This window comes from Clinocottus analis, unplaced genomic scaffold (genome assembly GCF_023055335.1).
Source record: "Clinocottus analis isolate CAN_PGR_092001 unplaced genomic scaffold, fCliAna1.0.p SCAF_12, whole genome shotgun sequence".
In the NCBI taxonomy this organism is placed as follows: domain Eukaryota; kingdom Metazoa; phylum Chordata; class Actinopteri; order Perciformes; family Cottidae; genus Clinocottus; species Clinocottus analis.
In genome coordinates, this window is record NW_027175843.1 from 1,012,975 (window position 1) to 1,031,979 (window position 19,005).

The 19,005-nt window shown below is 47.4% G+C and overlaps 1 protein-coding gene across 1 annotated transcript; it reads left to right on the top strand.

Annotated features, from left to right (window-relative positions):
* Positions 1–2,085: 2,085 nt before the first annotated feature.
* Positions 2,086–17,440, top strand: aff3 (AF4/FMR2 family, member 3). The gene is made up of 19 exons (XM_068572917.1): positions 2,086–2,157; positions 4,431–4,475; positions 6,700–6,765; positions 7,797–7,830; positions 7,920–7,977; positions 9,433–9,484; positions 10,044–10,078; positions 10,261–10,489; positions 12,279–14,270; positions 14,394–14,521; positions 14,617–14,773; positions 14,873–14,976; positions 15,086–15,149; positions 16,144–16,280; positions 16,394–16,465; positions 16,557–16,650; positions 16,765–16,814; positions 16,932–17,137; positions 17,274–17,440. The coding sequence occupies exons 1-19, from the start codon at positions 2,086–2,088 to the stop codon at positions 17,393–17,395; spliced, it is 3,717 nt and encodes a 1,238-aa protein (XP_068429018.1). The 3' UTR covers positions 17,396–17,440.
* The last annotated feature ends 1,565 nt before the right edge of the window (positions 17,441–19,005 follow it).

Below are 19,005 nucleotides of genomic sequence, written 5' to 3' on the forward strand. Positions count from 1 at the left end.
CAGCCGTGTTCCAAACAGGCGGCGCCGAGGGGACGCCGCCGTGCCTTCGGGTCTGTAACCAAGGGTGCTGCTGAGTCTGTGGAGCCCCGGGCTTTTCTCATCCCTCCATCCCCAGTTCATCCCCTCCATTTCTGTTCCACAGGAAGACAAAAAAACCCTGTTGCTTCACCCGCTCTTTGCTTCCTAGTTTTGTGAGCAAGCGCGAGAAAATCAGTTCAAAGGACAGAGCAGACAGACGGAGCTTTATTAGGAACATGTTGCTGTTTAATGTGATCCAATAACACTGTTCTGCCCTTCTTAAGTGAGCGTGCAGCACTGCTTCCTCTGATGTCAAACCCATAAAAAGTGTCCTAAACACAAACACAAAGTCTTCATCTTGTCTCCCTAACGAGTGTTTGTCTCTTGAACACTGAGTTTCTACATCTGGACTTCCATCTATCCAGCGGGACTTCCCCTGCGCTCAGTCTTTGACAGGTGCCATAAGCAAACGAGGGGCCGATGGTTTCAGGGGTGTGAGGACCAAATTCCAGACATGATCACATTTTAAAAAATACCCAACGCGCCCCTCTATTTCTGTTGTAGAGGACATGTTTCTGTTGTAGAGGATGTGTTTGTGTTGTAGAGGATATGTGGTTGTAAGGAACGTAATGTTCCGCCAAAGCGATGCAGTCGATGTTTTGAAGTATCAAGCTCTTTCTATCCGTCTCCTCGCAGCATCCTCTCCTCCCCCCAGAGCCATCTGAGCAGGGAGACGGCTCATATGTTATCTTGACAAGGCACAATCCATGCAACCCAGAGCCCCTTCACAGGCCAAACTGTGTTACCCAGAATAATGGATGCACGAGACGAGCGTACGAGGCCGAGATGCAGGAAGAGGATATGATGAGATTGTGTCATTGGCCCGCAGTTTGCTCTCAGTCTCTGAACCGTTACACAGTTTACAGTTTGGGTATTTATAGCGTTACTGAATCACACATCTTGTACTGTGTACTTAAGAGGAAAGGGACACAGTGAAGCCGACAAACACAACACACAGGAACACGTGTGTTAACAAAACCAACTCCACTCTGAGCCGGTTGTGTTGGCTCAGTTGTCTCGAGGCAGGACGACTTAAAAAGTTAATTGAAACAACAAAATCAACCCGAGCTCGACTTACTCTGTTTGTTCTGTAAAACCAATATAAATGGAGATTTAGAGAAACTGTTTCTGGACCTCATTGGGAACCAGAGAGAACTCAACATGCCATCAGGTTATAGTGAGACATAAGGATCAGAATATCAAAACTATATCATGAATGCTTTTTAATAACTACTTATTTTAAAAGTGTGTATGATATACATTTGACCAACTAATCTGATATAAATTATATCACATTTAATGATACATTTGATAAAACACCATAAACTATCATGCCACAACCATACTTGAAATATTTGTGATGCATAGTGCAATACTGTTCTCACATTTATGTGGCTTATTTCATATATTTTCTTATACTATTAGCATTCAGCACTTCTTTTATATTCCTAATTTGTAGTCTAATTGTTACCTTAAGCTGTAATTTTTAAGTAAGGGAGGACCTAACAAGGTTAGTTTTTCATTTTAAAGAGTAACTGCCCGTTGACTGAACATATGACAATACAAATATCTTGAACCATAAAGTATGGTTTTGTTCTTGCTCGTGTGTATTTGTCCATGTGGGCTGAAGCCCCCACGTGGCAAACAAATAAAACACTTTAACGCAGATTTAATGCCCCATAATGCATAGCTTCCCCGTGTAAAGACTCCCTCCCCTCCCCTCCCGTCCCCCCGGTGGGTTGAGCTGCTCCTCCTCATCACTCTTCCTCATTCACCCGGTGACCATCCGCGCCGCCGCTGCGCGCTCCGCGTCGTGATGTCCCCGCGTGAGCTGCTGTGTGTCATCGCTGACGCGCGCCGGCCCGCCTCCATCGTCTCCCCCGGTGACACGGACCAGACAGACTCTCTCCGGCAGCGAGGAGCCGGTGGCGCCGCATCCTGCAGCTCTTCATCACGCGAGTCCTCTCTGGCATGGACCCCGGAGCCGCGCGCTGACCAGCAGGCACCATGCCGACTGCCCTCGCTGGCAAAGGGAAACTTTCCATCGGCCGGTTTCTACTCAGATGCGCGTATTCTCAGGTGAGAGGGAGCACGGACTGAGGATTACAGCCGATGTGATGCTTGAGGGGACTCCTTTAATATTGTTCCTGCACAGGATCAGTGCATGTTTAAAGTGCATGCAGAGGACCTGCAGGTTATTGGTAAAGAATACAGACTACTGGGATAAAACAAGAAGGTAATCCCGGCAGAGTCGTGCAATTTGTGCTCCCATCTTCATAAAGATTCAGTTTACAGATGCAAATTGTTTGAGATTTCACTTAAAGGCACTCCACACGCAGATGGAAGTGGTGAATAGAAGCTGGAAATAGCTGGAAATAACTTCAGTAATTGCTGATACTTTGAGAATGTAACAGGTGGTGCACTCTGGTTGGCTTGCGTGATGCTTGTTATGATGGCTTGTGGTTTGTTTGGCCCTGAGGGAGTTTACTCATCGGGGTATTGCACCAGAGCTGCAGCCCGAGCTGCTGCTGGTACATGGACATGTGGAACATATTGCTCCTGATAGTATCCATCCTAATGGACGCGTGAGTGCAAACGGAGGAAGCAGGCCTGGCTGTTTCTTGTGCAACGCCACAGGGAGCTAAAATACTGTCTGTCTGTGTTTATGGTTTTCATTTAGCGCTCGCAGCCACGTTACTGCCTTGTGGCTGCAATGAGACCGTTTTCACACACACACTGTTTTACATCCGCAGGCCTGAGAGTCCAGCCACTGAGGCATTGACCTTAGTGAGTCATGCATGCAAGAAGAGGCAGTTTCACACACTCACACATGCACGCTGCACTACACACACACACACACACACACATATTTTCTGCTGTGCATACTTATGCTGCACAGATGGCACAGAAGACAGAGTGAGGCATCAGAGAAAAGCAAATCACCCAAATGAAATGGGATATGACGTGTCAATGAAATGTTTGAGATAGTAAAGATAAATGTTAGTGTTCAGGAGATGAGGTCCACAGACACTCAGGACGAGGACAAAGTCAAACCAAAGAAGAAACATCATGAGTGCGATGAGGATTATGAATGAGGAACTGAAGGAAGCAATATTTTTTTGGTACAAATAAAAAACGTTTTTCACACAAAACCTGTGAAACACACAAAAAGGAAAACAGCATCCACAGTTACACAGTAATGTAGAGTACTGCTGCTTAATGCTTCAGCAGCATGGGCCATGCTTTCATGCCAACAAGGTGCATTCTGGGAGGTGGAGGAGGGAGAGAGGTGGAGGAGGGAGAGAGGTGGAGGAGAGAGAGAGGTGGAGGAGAGAGAGAGGTGGAGGAGAGAGAGAGGTGGAGGAGGGAGAGAGGTGGAGGAGAGAGAGAGGTGGAGGAGAGAGAGAGGTGGAGGAGGGAGAGAGGTGGAGGGAGAGAGAGAGAGGTGGAGGAGGGAGAGAGGTGGAGGAGGGAGAGAGGTGGAGGAGAGAGAGAGAGGTGGAGGAGAGAGAGAGGTGGAGGAGGGAGAGAGGTGGAGGAGAGAGAGAGGTGGAGGAGAGAGAGAGGTGGAGGAGGGAGAGAGGTGGAGGAGGGAGAGAGGTGGAGGAGGGAGAGCGGGGTTGCCGCACGCCGGTGGAACCAGAAAGTTGCTTTCCACAGAAACAGCATCCGTCTGATGATCTGCAGCTGTGATTTCTAAGATATGAGTCATCAACAACGCCATCTCAACTCTCACAATCAATGTGTGTGTGTGTGTGTGTGTGTGTGTGTGTGTGTGTGTGTGTGTGTGTGTGTGTGTGTGTGTGTGTGTGAGAGAGAGAGAGAGAAAGAGTGTGTGTGAGAGTGTGTGTGTGTGTGATTTACAGTAAAGTGCGACATTGAGTTGCGAAAGTTGAAGCAAAAAGGCGGGAAGCACAGTGTGGAAAGTGTGTGTGTGTCTGCCTGTGTGTGTGTGTCTGTGTGTGTGTGTGTGTGTGTGTGTGTGTGTGTGTGTGTGTGTTCTTTGTGAGAGAGACTGAGAGTTCACATCTTGAGCTACACCGTGTGAAAGATGAATGAGGCTCTGAGCCGCGTGTCTCTATGTGCACAGATATGTTTGCTGTTGAACTTGCGGAAGAGTTTAGATGAGACGCCCTAATTTAGACGCTCCAATACGTGTGTGTGTGTGTGTGTGTGTGTGTGTGTGTGTGTGTGTGTGTGTGTGTGTGTGTGTGTGTGTGTGTGTGTGTGTGTGTGTGTGCTCGTCTCGTTCCTAGACTGGTGCCTGTTGTTCTGACGAGTCATCAAACTCCCTCTGATCTTAACTTCCTGTGTTTCTCCTCGTTCACATCTTTTCCTCCGTTTGCAAACAGGTAACAAGAAGTCAACACAGCAGCTGTGCCAAACACATTCTGGAGGTAAATCCTGACCTTTTTTTTCATTTCTTAAAAGAAATAGTCACAACAGTATTAGTAACTGACTGTAAACATGTGCAATAACTCAGGTTCATCCCTCATTAGATGTTTTAAGTCATATTGTGGGTGATTTTTCTATGGAATTTGCACGTGATTATATTTTATTATAGTTTGATCCGTTTTGCTCTGATATGAGACAACATTGGGAAAAATGTCTTGATCTTCAGTTTTAAATGAATTAAAACACAAAAAAAGCTGCAAGTTGTCAAAGTGAGATGCTGGACTCAGTGAACGCATCTTGTTTACAACGCCATAAAAAAAAGAAAAACACAGTAAACCCTCACATTCGAGATCAGGAACCAATGATTGATGAACCAATGATTAATTATCTAATAATAGTTTCAGATACTATGAATAAATGAATCATGTTTTTTCTGGATGTATGGAGGTGGCCATGAGGTTTCTACCTGTTTACCCTGATATGGGGGAGGTGGTAACATGCAGAGGAAGTGTCATGTGCGCTGGGTCCTGTCAGCAGATAGAGGGAGCGGAGGAGGAGATTAGAGATAGGGAACATGCGGTGGAGAAGGAAGATAGCAACACATGATGCTCCACCTGGGAGACCTTGTTGTTGTTGAAGGAGGGAAGGAGGTGAGAGCGGCTGCTGTGTCCTTGGTGACTGCAGGAGAGATAACCAAGTGAAAGGACGAGCGGGGAGAGGAAACACTTTCCCTCCGGGGGTTTAGAGGATGACAGGAGCGAGGAGGAGGAGGAGGAGGAGGAGGAAGAAAAGCAGACTCACCTGCCAGGTTCATAAAAGATGTATCATCTAAGCAGCATCTTTGCATTTGACAGACTCAAACTGGGATCTTTCCTTCTGGTAGAACGGAGGTAAAGACATTATTTGCAATTTTGTGATTATTTGCTTTCACGCCGAGAGTTTAATGAGCTATAGCCAGCAGCTGGTTAGCTTAGCATAAAACACTTAGCATACAAAACTTGAAACAGGAGAAACAGCTATCTTAGCTCTCTCTGAAGGTACCGCGACCTGCCAACTGGGCTAACTTGCCACTAAACTCACGATGATCATGTTGTATTCAGCGACATGGCCGTGGGGGTCGTGTGCCAGACTTCTTCTTCGCTGACGGATGCTTCATGTTCAGCAAACAGACATGAGCGTGGTTGTGTACGCTCCAAAACGTGGAACTAGTCCTTTACGACCTCCACAGCGCCCCATGACATCCACGCTGATGAAACGTGACCTTTTTAAGATCCAGCTCGCTGTTTTTCACCGTCGTCCTTCGCCCCGGTGACCGTCACACACACACAAGCACACGTGTGCATTACACGCTGAACCCCCGCGCCTCCACATCAGCACACAGCGGAGGACCGCGGTCACGCTAACATTTACCCAAATCAGGCCATTTTGTCAGCATCACGAGGTCTGGTTTGTCTGAGTGGGACTGCGGGCAATCCAATCAACAGAGATTATAATCAGAGCAGAGATGCTCTGTGGAGGCAGCGCTCTCTCCGTGTGGCCGAGCTCCTCTTCAGTACCGCGCACGGGAAACAATAAGAAAACAGGATGAATCGTCACGATAGGCCAGGTGTACAATCACACGCAATTATCCCTTAAGCCTTCCCTCAGGGTGAGCGGTGACATCACTGAGCGGTGAGTCACACGAATGTTAAACAGAAAATACTGGGCGGTTTGTAATTAATCATGTTTTAGTTAATATTGTTTTGTTTAACTCAAAAGAGCTCTGAATATTTACTCCTGTGACACAGAAACACTTTCCAAAAGAGAAAAGAGAGTAAAAATATAGCATACTTCAAATACCTTCAAATACCTTCAAACAGATTCAGTTGGAGATTAATGAAATAACTAAATGATCGCACAGAAATCTTGACACAGCTGCAAAGTGCTCACACACACACACACACACACACACACACACACACACACACACACACACACACACACACACACACACACACGCACTAACCCTTATTTATGTCGTGTCACGCTCCCCCTGGTGGGGAGGAACCGGGCTGATAGCGAGTCAGCTGTAAAATGAGGCTCTTTGAACTGCGTGTGTGTAAATCTAAAAGGGGGAGAAGATAAGCTGGAAAGAAGGAAAGAAAATTTAAAAAAAAAAGGTTTGACTGAAGGATTAATGAAGTTGTGAAGAACGTCACTCACCTCTGAACCTCTCCTGCCTCACAGGACATGACCCAGCAGGCCTTCGGGGGCGAGCCGGCCCAGCGGATCCTCTACAGCGCCACGTTGTGTGTGAGTTGTGTTCATGTGTGTGTGGTTATCTTTAATAATTACAGGGGAACATGACAGACTTTGCATATTAACCCGAGAACACTAAATGTACCTGATAAAATATACTTCTCATTGAAATATATTCAAATACAACAATACAAGGCGAGTTGAAGTACTCTTCTTTTATTTTACCCTGCAGAACTTCTCATGAAATTAAAAACAGGCATCACGAAAGACTCTGAAAAAATCCAGTGAAAAATTAGCGAATTGTCAATAAATAAAAATATAAATAAAGGAGCTATGAACGTGTTATTTGGTCCACGTGTTCCTGGGACATGTGAGTCTTGTTATGTGAAGGAAAAGTCTCCTTTAATGTTAAACCCAGCCTGAAAAAATAGTCACATTATCACTAACGTCTACATACCTGTAGAAAAAAACAGTGATTGGAGCAAGAAGACACGCCCACCTTCAATAAGACACGCCCACTTTCATTAAGACACGCCCACCTTGTATAACGTCAGTGAGCAGTGAAGCTACACAAAGACCCACACAACTCGGACAAAAGCAACACAATGACAATAACATAACAACAATCTCTCGGGTGAAAATCTCCCGACGTCGGCGTTCTGGGGTTAAAGTCTGAGTTTTACTGCGCATGTGAGAACTGGATGAAGGCCTGAAACTGCCTCAAATGATGTCACTCGAGGCAGTTCATCAGACTCGGTTTGGTCTGAAGACTTCATGTCTGAAAACGGATAAAAAATCTGGAGGTGTGGAGTCACAAAGAAGTGAGAAGTCCTCTGGAGGTTTCTCCTCAGCTCTGCTGCAGGCGAGCAGCTCAAGACTGTGATACCCGTATATCACACCAAGCAAGCTGTCAATCAAGCTCCATTTTGGGTAATGTAGGCGCCGGGGTTTGAAGAAGAATGTGTGGGGCAAAGAGGACGATATCTCTTCATGATTCAGTCTAATAACATTTACTGCCCTGCAGAGATAAATCTGATGTAAATACAAAATCCTGCTCACAATCTCTTGTTCTCTTTCTCTCCAAGGACGCAAAGCAACCGAGCGCAACGCAAAGAGAAAGTAAGCGTTCCAGTGTGTGCAACACTTTACAGTTAGTGACATATGATTTGTTGCCTGGTTTTAAACATCCATCCTCTCTCTCTCTTGAGGTCGGGGGGATGTTCAGCTGCGAGTGACCCGTCGCCCTCGCGTGGCACCTCACAAATCGTAAGTGGGTAATGAGGAAATATGATCCACTGTAGGTCATCAAACACAAACAATATGAGACATCACACACATATAATTGATGTATTCTTCTCAGCAGCTGTTGTAAAATTAGGTAGAATTCATGAACATCAGTGTTTGTACAGCTGCAGGCCAAAAGCATTAAAGAGAGTGACGGGAGATAGACGCATAGAATCAGTCAACACAGCGTTTCAGGCGACGTAACAAAGGTCAGGTCAAAGGTCACCCGACATTCCTGAAGGCTTTCAGTTGAGGCCGACGTGCTCCTGGTTGTTTTGGCTTTACATCCTCTTTTTACTGTGAAACACATGTTCAGAGTTGTAAGCCAACTGAAAGCTCTTCCGTGTGTCAAGCGAGGAGGAAACTACGGTGGCTGACGAGGAAATGCAAACGGATCCAGAGCCAGTGGTCGGTTACGATAGAAACATGCCGAGGACTCGCTTTGTATGTAGATATGTAGATAACGCTACTTATTTTTAGTTAGTTATACACAGAAGAAACATGCTTTTTTAATTAATATTATATTATATATACCAATACATCCCTCTATTGAAAGCTTCACCTGACCCTGAAACAAAAGGTTTACTGAAACAAAGGCCAAAAATGGAACCTGGACATTTAAAAGATAACAGACAGTTATTCTATACAATGAAAAGCTTATTTTGCTCGGTCCTCGTAAGACAAAATTACAATAAACGGCACACAATATAGAAGATATAACAGTATTGCTCATTGCATCTTTATACACGATGCGTTGCTACAACAAGAGCTGCAGCTGTTCACCAGCCTGATGGTTAAACACTGAACTGAAGGAAAAGAACAACATTACAGAAGAAAAGCTGCAGCTTCACAGCAAGACGCCAACATCTCTCTCCCTCCACTCCAATGAACGGCCTGTTCCTCTCTCAGCCTCACCTCACTGGGACCTTGCACCTACGGGTGAGCTCAGGGTGAGCGCAGGGCGAGCTCAGGGTCAGCTCAGGGTCAGCTCAGGGTGAGCCCGACAGAGCAGGCCTCCAGATCATGAACACAAACACAAGCTGTGTACCTGTACCTGAGCTGTCTCAGCGCTCAGCCCCGCCCTGCTTAGAGGACACAAACCTGTTTTCCTAATTGTGTCCGCAACCTTTTCACCATGACAATCACACATGTTGTCATCCTCCAAAGTGTTGTAATCTATGGATGTATCAGCGCCAAAACTGTCCTTCAGTTAACTGTCTCTGGTATCAGCCATGATGGGACCGGTCCACATGAGCAGGTTCTTCGTCAATGTCCTTGTGGTGTGTTACTGTGCATGAAAGTGATCCCAGAAATTTGTAAAATTTGAGCGCTGGTAGTGGAGGTGGGCTCAGAGTCGGTACTGGAGTAGAAAAGGTTGGACCACCAGCGGTTAAATGAACACTATTGCGTCATGTTTCTGTTTCTCTTTGCTCGCAGCATGCTCGCTGACGACCTGAAGCTGAGCAGTGACGATGAGGACGCTCAAAGGGTATGTGACTCTCAGGGGGCTTTGAACACACTATCTCTATATCTGCATGTTGTTAATGTTTCATAAGTAGATAGAGTAGATTTTACAAATGTGGAGCATCAAGGTCTGAGTTGGCTGTTCGTGTATGAACCATTTCAATTAGGCAACAAGAGAAAGCTTAAAGATCTATATAAACTAAAAGCGCGTGGCAGGTTGGAAAGTGTAAAGAATAATAGCTGTCTATGTAATTGATGTAGTGTTGCTGTTGTGTATGCATTACTGGATTTACTTGTTCTGTAAGACAGCAGTGTCTTCTCGTCCCATGTGGGATGGGCCACATGTCTGCACGGCAGAGACATGATGACTGTCACTATTTAAGTAATTAGTTGGACCTGAGCTGTTTTTCAGGTAGTGTTTCATCGTGAGCCCTCACACACTCACACAGCTCCACTGCCACTCGCTTAACAGCTGCTTCTGTACCTGCTCGTAAGGATGATGAGACTTAAACACAGCAGAGGAGTGTGTTCACTACGCCGCTGATGAAAAGTTTCTCTCTTTTTTTTTGTCTGTGTCCCTGAAGGCAACTCATGGGTCGGCTCCCTGGAACGGAAACAGGTACTCAATTACAAATATCATGTGGCAATAGTGTGTGTTTGTCTGTAAATGCAAGTTAAATTGTGTGATTGACAACAGTATCTGTCTGTTTGTGTGTGTGTGTGTCTGCCCATGTGTGTGTGTGTGTGTGTGTGTGTACGCTGACCCCGCTCTGATGTTTGTGTGTGTGTGTGGACTGACAGCCTGTCAGCACAGCGAGCGCTCACACATGGCAGGCGAGTGAGACATTCCAGCTCGGACTCTTCGGGCTCAAACTCCTCGGTGGAGTCGTGCAGCAGCAGTCTTTACTCCCGGAGCTCCAGCCGGAGCCCAGACGCTCGCCCTGACGCTCACCCTGACGCTCACCCTGACGCTCACCCTGACCCTGCGTCGCCCGCCAACGACCCGCATCTGCTGTGTAACAGCAAGAAGGTACCAATGCCTCCTCTTCCTCTGCTCTCGATCTTCTCCCACCATCCGACTGTACGTCTCCTCCTCTGGTTGTGTGTCCTCGGGTGAATTCTCTGCAGGGAGTGGTGGCCTCGAGGCGGTTGATGGAAGGTATGGAGAGGGACAGAGGAATGAGGAATGACTGTGAGTTGAAGAGGAAGAGGAGGAGGAGGGGCAGAGCTAGCTTTGGGAATTAGTGGCTGGGTGTCATGTCAACGGCCCCAGTCTTAAAGAGGAAAGCCCCGGGGAGCTGGAAGTCATCAGGACTCGATCTCATGTTCACATCTACAATTAGAGTTTCCTTTGCTTTGCAGACAACCCTGCACACAAAGGATGCAGATTCATCATTTTCTTTGATAAGCATTGCACGGGTGACTTAGCGCTGGTAGGTGTGATGGCCCTGTGGAGGCGTGGGGCATTGTGGGGGTTGAGACGGGTGCAACGTGGGGACTGGAGGGGAAACCTGCTCCTCTTTTATGAATGGAAACCCTGTACAGCACAGAGGACTACATTACTAAACATGCACTACGTCGGGCCCCTATAGAGAAGGAGGGAGGGAGTGTTTGGGGGCGGGAGGGCGGGGTGGCGGGTGCACACCATGTGTTTTTCATTTACGTGGACTGTTTAAATGTCTCCCGAGGAAGAGAGATGGGGGTTGGAGTTCTGGAAGCAGCGAATCCAGAGTTCCAGGTAGTGAGAGAAAGAGGGAGGGCCAGAAGAGAAGGAGGGAGAGCCGTCGAGACGGTACAAGAGATGCAGTGTCTTCTTTGGAAAGAGGGCGAGAGATGTGTGGAGGAGGAGGGGGGGCAGTGTTTGACTTGAGGAGTAGAGCTTTAATTTAGTTCCTGGTCAGCGGCGAGAGAGAGAAACGGGAACGTGAGCGAGAGAAAGAAGTTTGCTCTCCAGCCGTGAGTATCCTCTTTTGGGTTGTTGTTTTTTTTTTCTTTGTTTTTTTAAGTAGGAATTTCTGCGTTTTCGTGTGTTTGTCTTCTTTTTAGTTGCCAGTTGTTAAGTAAACATGAGGTGATTCATTTGGCATAATTGGATGGGGGGTTGAGCTACTGTAAGCACATATGTGGACGGTGAGACGGTGAGGGTAAAATGTCAGTTGGAATTTTTAGTGAACCCACACTTTTTAGACATGAGTCATAATCCAGAGTCGCGTTTTTTTACATGTTTGAATTGTTTTAGCAGCAGCCGGGTCAGAGATTTGTTCTGTGCATTTGAAATGGTTGTTTTGTGGTTTATGATGTTTGTCATTCCTCGCATGGTGAAAGGGCTCTGCGTGTGCCTTGTTATCTCTGAACTAACGTATCTAATGACATGTGTACGGTAGAGGAATGTAACAAAGTGCATGTCCTCGTTCCCTGTACGTAAGCACCATTTTGACATACTTGTACTTCACTTTGAGTATTTCCTTTTTCTGCTAGTTCACTACTTAGTTACTCCTCATCGAGGTGTTTCAACTTTAAATTAGATTATGATGCATACTGTATGTTCCCTGCATACATTTAGAGTCCTTCTTGTTAAGTTACTTTCAAATATTCACCTTTCATATGTGAGAATAGAGTCGTCCCGATACTAGAAACCAAATGTAGTCAGAGTAGTGTTTATACGATCTGGGCTGTTTGGAAGTGAGACTCAACTGCGCACCTGTCTCCAAGACATTGAAGGTGTGCGTTCAGCTTCACTTCCTTAGCAAAGATTCATTTTAAGTTTAAGTAGCTTCATGGTTGATATTGTTTCCTCTCTTCTTCTGTGCTTTCTGAAGACCGATCACCCCTCCGCGGCCCAGTGGCAGTTGGATAAATGGCTGAAAAAGTCCCGGAGAAAATCTTCCAGCAGTGACCGAGTGCCCTCCCAGAGCGTCTCGGGACGTCCCGCCTCTCCCCGCGCCCAGCGAGCCCCGTCTCCGGCCCGGTCCTGGGACAGCAGTCAGGAATACAGCCCGAGCCAGAGCCCGATTCCCAGCCCGCAGTTCAACTTCAGCCACCGGCGCGCCGGCCACCTGCCGAGCCCCGGCTACAGCTTCTGCCCGAGCCCGAGCCCGTTCCCCAGCACGTGCCCGAGTCCCAGCCCGAGCCCCGGGCGCAGCCCGGTACCCAGTCCGGTTCCGAGCGTTTGCCCCAGTCCGTGCGGGAGCCCGAAAGCCAGTCGTAGCCCCAGCCCTATCCTCAGACACCCTCCGAGGAGCCCCAGTCCGGGCCCGCCTGCTGCTCCCAGGGTTCGGCACGGCCCCGAGGTTCTGAGAACACAACCGAGCCTCACGACCAATCCCCACAGGACCAAGAGTGGGTCATGGGTTACCCCGTTGCCTAATACCGATCCCAAGAGCAAGCCCACGAACAGCGCTCATCTTCTGCAAACACACCAGCACCGGCCCAGGACTCGACCCGCACAGGACCGGGACCAGAGCAAACCCAAGACCTCTCCTGTTTTAAACTCTAACCAGACTCACGGCCATAAATCTAGACCCACGTCTAACTCTCATCCCGGTTCTAAACAGCTCTCTCAGGCTCCCAAACACACTTCACATTTTGAGCGAATCCAGAGTAGCAGATCCAACCACAACTCCAACCACAAGGCCAAGCCTTCATTTCAGTCGAGCGCACAACATAGCCCAAAAACATCAAAGCACTTAGTTCTCAGTAGTCGTGAAACCAACTCTGGTCATAGTTCTCAGTCCCAATCTGCCCCCAAAGCTGCACATCATCATAACACTGGGTTGAGCTCCAGATCAAACAATAGCCTTAAACCTCGGGCCAAGTCTTCGGAGGCTGCGGCCCCGACTCCAGTGCATGTTAATCATACCACAACGACACGGAAGAAGCCCCAGTCCAAGAGACAGGAAGTAGACCTCAGAGGAGATCATCCGACCCGAGCCGAGGGGAGAGAGCACGAGAGGAAAGAGGACAGATCTCGGAAGCAACAACAACAAGGGAAACCGGAGCGAAAGGAAGACAGGAGGCTGGCGGAGGAGCAGCTCCATAGACGACCCTGGATCCACAGTTCGGCAGAAGAAGAGGAGGAGGAGGAAGAGGAGGGCGTGATAGAGAGGCAGAGCAGGAGAGAGGAGACAGCGAGAGGGGAAACCAGGAGAGGGAGGGACCAGCAACGTAGACGCGAATGGCAAACAGCGCAGGTCAAACAAGGACCGCCGGCCAACACTGAGCGACACCGCCTTGAAGACGACTCGCACCGTCGGGGGAGGACAAAGAAGGGAGGGAGGAGTGAGGAGGAGAGAGAGTTACCGCAAGTCCCATCGCCTCCTCTGTCACGTTCCCCAACTCCTCGCAGGCCGTCGTCCTCGCCCTCCGTCTCCTCGTCTCCGAACTCGGATTTCGATTCTGAATATCGGGCTCCGGTCACCAAAGTACCGGCGGACTCCACATCCTACAAGAGAGTCCCCGAGAGAGGGCGGCGAGGTCCGGGCGGGCCCGACGGCAACGGGCCGAAGGTCGCGCACCCCAGAGGACCCGCCTCGGGTCACCCGAGCGAGGAGCAGCAGAGCGAGGGCAAACAGAAGCTCTACACCCTGGTGCCATTCGGGCGAGGCGAACAAACCACAGCGCCATCCCAGCGAGGGCTCAGGAATCTGGTGGTGCAGATCGACCTCTGTCTTCTCAGAAGGGTCCCGGACAGAACTACTAAAAAACCGTCCTCCTCTTCCTCCCCTTCATCAACCAGAGACAAGCACAGAGACGCCATGAAACACCTGTTCGTGCCCGACACCGTGACGAAAGACAGCAAAAGGAAACGCAAGGTAGACGACGCATGTGTGTTTTTTTGCCTTGATGTGTGTCTGTGCGCGCCTCCATGCTTGAATATGTAAGCGTTGATGCAGGCTTGTTCTTCAAAGCATGTGTGTGTGTTTGTGTGTGACCAGTTGGAGAATGGTGTGTCACACAGAGAAAGCAAGCGGAGTATTCCTCATGCAAATGAGCTCTCAGGCCACGCGGAGGCTGTATCTCACACAGCCGAGCGCAACTTTGTGACGGAGACCATGCACAACGGGTAAAAAAAACACCCGACACAGCACTTAGTCTCACAGGCGCGATCTTACCGGTTGCACAGATACAGTATGTGTGTGTGGGTGTGTGTACTTGCAGGTACTTGGAGGAGTACTTGGACAGCAAGAGGCCGTTGTCTCCGCTGTCTCCTCTGTCCGACAGCCCAGAGTCCACCAAGCCTCCCCCCAAGACCAAGACGTCCGAGCAGCACCACGTCCACAAGAACAGAGACAAGACGAGAGATTCTGCTTTAAAGGTTTAACAGAGAAGTTCTTGTTTGGATCATCACAACTTTACTCCTCGCAGCCTTTTTTGGTTTATTTCACCTCTCGCTCTTCACCTGTCCGCTCCACAGCCCAAGATGGAGGTGGAATGTTTAAAAGTGTCAAGAGAGCCGCAACCGGCGTCCGAGTCCTGGGGCCCGGCAGGACTCAGGGGGGCCGCGCCCAACACCGAGACGTGAGCCGCTCTGTTCCATGTTTGTCGCATACGGACCGACCTAGACGCCTGTGTGTTGTGTTGCTGGTGACAAAGACACTTATTGTTTCTGTGTTTCTGTGCATCTTAGTCCGCACCATGCTGAGTACTACCTGCACGAAGCTAAAAGGATGAAGCACCGCGCAGACGCGATGGTGAGTCGTTGATCTCAGTCTGAATGTAAGTTGCAGGCAGTGAAGCAAAACTGGGATGTTGTACAATGATTGTAGAAGGAAGGATAGCTGCTGCTCTGGCTGCAGGTACAGTGATCCTGATGCATTTAAATCCATGAAAATTGAAGAAATACTCTTGAAGAAAGTAGAACCATTTTCTTTCTGACTTGGAGTAAAATGTGAAGTAAACAGCTTTATGTACACAATGTGTACAAAGAACCTCACAGAGAAACATAAAGAAACCATATACTGTATGTATTATGTATACTATACACAGTGTATTTAAATGCAACCAGGAGGCCTGTGTCAAATGACTTATCAGTTTTTATAGGTTCATCTTTGCTTAGCAAGTCAGAGAGGTATTTAATAAGGTAACTTATGCCTTTAAAATGTAAAAACAAAAAAAAGTGTTAAGGTAGACCAGCAGGGAAGATGCTGCATTAGTCTTGAGACAAGAATATGTATATATTTTATAATGGAGATTGTATATATTTTTATGGTAAATGGCAGTAATGTTGGTGTAAAATAGAATGAATGATAACATCTATGATTCTTGAGCGGTGTGGTGTATTTACAGGGCGAGAGATGTCGAATCAGAACATATTCAAGTCATAAAGAGATTGATCCGGGACGTGTTTAGCTTCACACAGAGTCTGGGAGGGAAACGACTAACTAACTAATGTCTCATCGACAATATCTTTCTCGCCAGCAAGCCAGCCACATCTTTTCTCTAGCCATCATCCAACAGCGTGTTGGAGCTTTAAAGATATTTTGTGACCTCACAGACCCCACATTTGTTGAGAGAGACACCTTTAAGCTAAGCTAGCTGAGAGTTGTTACGCTAAACACCTCATGGATGAATCATTCTCCTACAAAAAGTAGCTAATTCCTGCTTATTTTAGACACTAGAGGCTCTGAAACGACTCCTTTCATACTTTCTCCCATCCTGACCTGATGCTGGATGTCTTATATTCAGGTGGATAAGCTGGGGAAGGCTGTGAACTACGTCGACGCCGCCCTCTCTTTCATGGAATGTGGGAAAGCGATGGAGGAAGGGCCGCTGGAAGCCAAGTCTCCTTACACCATGTACTCAGAGACGGTGGAGCTCATCAGGTGAATTCATGCAGATACAAGTCATTTTCCATTTGAGAAACACACACATACACTCTCATCCATGCACATACCTGAGCTGCAGCTCCATCGATAACAGCCCTGTTTTCTAAAAGGTACGCGATGAAGCTGAAGAGCCACTCCGGCCCTGGAGCGAGACAGGAAGACAAACAGCTGGCGGTTCTTTGGTGCGTGTGTCGTTCCCTCTGTTTTTGCGCCACATCCATCATCACATTGAAGGACCTCCCCGTCTGATTTGTGACTCTGTGTCGTCCGCAGTTTTCGATGCCTCGCCCTCCTTTACTGGCAAATGTTTCGCTTAAAGAAGGACCACGCGTTCAAGTATTCCAAAGTTCTGCTGGACTACTTTAAGGTATATCTCAAAACAGGTCAAATGTTCCAGGTACATCCAGACTTTTACACGGAGAGATTTCTGGTAGAAGGTAAACATCTGGGTTCGGGTGGCTAATTATTGGTGTCGTTACAGAGTTCTCCCAAAGTGCCTTCGACACCGCCCTGCTGGAGTGACTCTGGGAAGTAGGTGGATAATTACTAGATTACATGGTCTCTGTTTGATTCATTTGCTTTCGTTCCCAGACACCAAAATGCTCATTGATCACCACCACGCTGTTGTACATGTATTTCCACCACCAGGGGCACAGAAGGACCCCCTTCTTCGCTCTCCCCCAATGCCAAACACCTTGGACGGGGTTCACACGGGGCCAGCGCCTTCCCCTCCCTCATAAGCATTCCCCAACGGATCCACCAGATGGCAGCAAACCACCTGAACATTACCAACAGTGTGCTGTACAGCTACGAGTACTGGGAGGTGGCAGACAACCTCACGAAGGAGAACAAAGGTACAGAAGCTCCTCTGGAGCTGCACAGACTTGCATGAAAATAAGCCACACGTGTATAAAATGGACGGTTGTGAACACCTGTGATAGTCGGGATTTTGATATCAATGTCTTCTTTCTTCTTTTTGTGTCATTACAGAGTTCTTCAACTACTTGAATACTTTGTCTGGGCCATTGACTCTTCACAGTAGCATCGCTCATGCTGTCCAGTACACCAGACAGGCTCTTCAGTGGATACGCATTAGTGCCAAACTTAACTAACAAGGAGAGGATTTACAATAATCTGCCTCAATCTGAAGAGATATAACTCTGGATCTATGCAGCCGACAGGACCTGCTGAGCTGGTTGGAGCCTGACGATCCTCACAGGATGCTGCAGCGCTCACTGTGTGCGAAGCCTTCTGAAGGAGCACTCTTTGAACGTGTCACTGATGAACTACCTGCAGCTTCTTCCTCCTCGTTGGATTAAACTGAAGAGTCTTTGGATTCAAAGTCTGAAATCATTTGCCAAATGCCCCGTGTCGACAGACACAGGACTCTCGTACAAAGCAGCTTTTTTCACATTTTTTGGGAAGAAACCGTTACCCAGCAGACTGATGCACAACAAAAGAGACCAGTCGGTCATGTTTCACTTTCTATGAAGCAGGAAACGTGTCTGCATCTTTTCTAATGAAGGTTTTAATTAATATTATTTTTTTAAATTTCTTGTGTTTTCACTTTTACATGTTTTTACTGTGCAATATTTGATGGATTATCTGTTTTTAGAAAGAAAAAAAAAGGAACAAAAATGAAAGAAATAAAATGTTGAGTGAGTCTAGTTGCTGACATTTAAAGTTCCTTTTATGCAAACACATATCTGTGTCCTTGTTTTCAATGTGGGATTGTGTTATTTATTGAATAATGAAGTTGAGGAGGTCATGAACTTCTTCGTAAATGAAATCTCTTGGGTTTGATTCAGGAGTTTGAATTTTAAAGTCCCAGCTTCTTCCAGCCTGTGTGGCTCAGCATCACAGTGATGCTCTTTTACTTTTATAACATTTTTAAAATATTGAATTGCTCAACAAACAAAGGCTGTGGCCATGCAGTGAAGCTCTGAAAGTGTGACATTTTGCAGATACAGGCGCACACTGCTTGATCTTATGACTTCTGCATCATTATTAGTCATCATTTTATGAACAAGGATGCCTTCAAATACACACAACATTGCTTCATCCTGTGTCCTTTTGTGCCTGCAGCGAACACGGTCTCTAAATCACAAAGCATTAGCTTTCCGTCTGAGGCAGTTACTAAAACTCACCGTACTCGAGGAGGAGGAGATGTTGGTCACCAGTGACGCGTCCGATGAGTGTTCTCCAGGACTGTAATGTGCACTGGTCTACTATTCCATATTCCTGACGTTGTGAGTCTTACGGTGCTCTATGGGCCACTGACATCAGAAGCCTGTTCATTTTCACCTTCACGCCTGTGTTGTTGTTGTTGTTGACAGCTGACTTTCCAACAGTTTGCAGCTGCAACTTTTAGCCCCGGATTAAGTGTTGAACTCTTTCGTATTTGTTTAATATCATAGTTTGCTCGTCGTTTGAAGGTTGAAGATTATTTCTCTGTCTTTGTTTCAATCACGGACACACACAGGCACATACACAATCACACTAAAGCACACACAATACAATACACAACTCTGTGAGACAGACTCTCCCTGTCTCTCCACACACTCACACTACAGCTCACCTCTCTTGACTCTCCATCACTGCAACTGTACTTCCTGCTGCACCGACGCAGAAGTCGCGCAATGCAACTTCAGCATCCGATGTCTGGTGCCATAGCAACAGAGAGCAACCAATAAGGGAGCTCTTCGGGACACAACAAGCCTCG

What these genes read in the sequence shown, in the direction of transcription:
- aff3 (XM_068572917.1), top strand. Translation starts at nt 2,086, where the DNA reads ATGCCGACTGCCCTCGCTGGCAAAGGGAAACTTTCCATCGGCCGGTTT. An exon ending in GTGCCAAACACATTCTGGAG is followed by an intron (nt 4,476 to 6,699) that starts GTAAATCCTGAC and finishes CCTGCCTCACAG; the next exon opens with GACATGACCCAGCAGGCCTT. An exon ending in AAACAGCTGGCGGTTCTTTG is followed by an intron (nt 16,466 to 16,556) that starts GTGCGTGTGTCG and finishes TGTCGTCCGCAG; the next exon opens with TTTTCGATGCCTCGCCCTCC.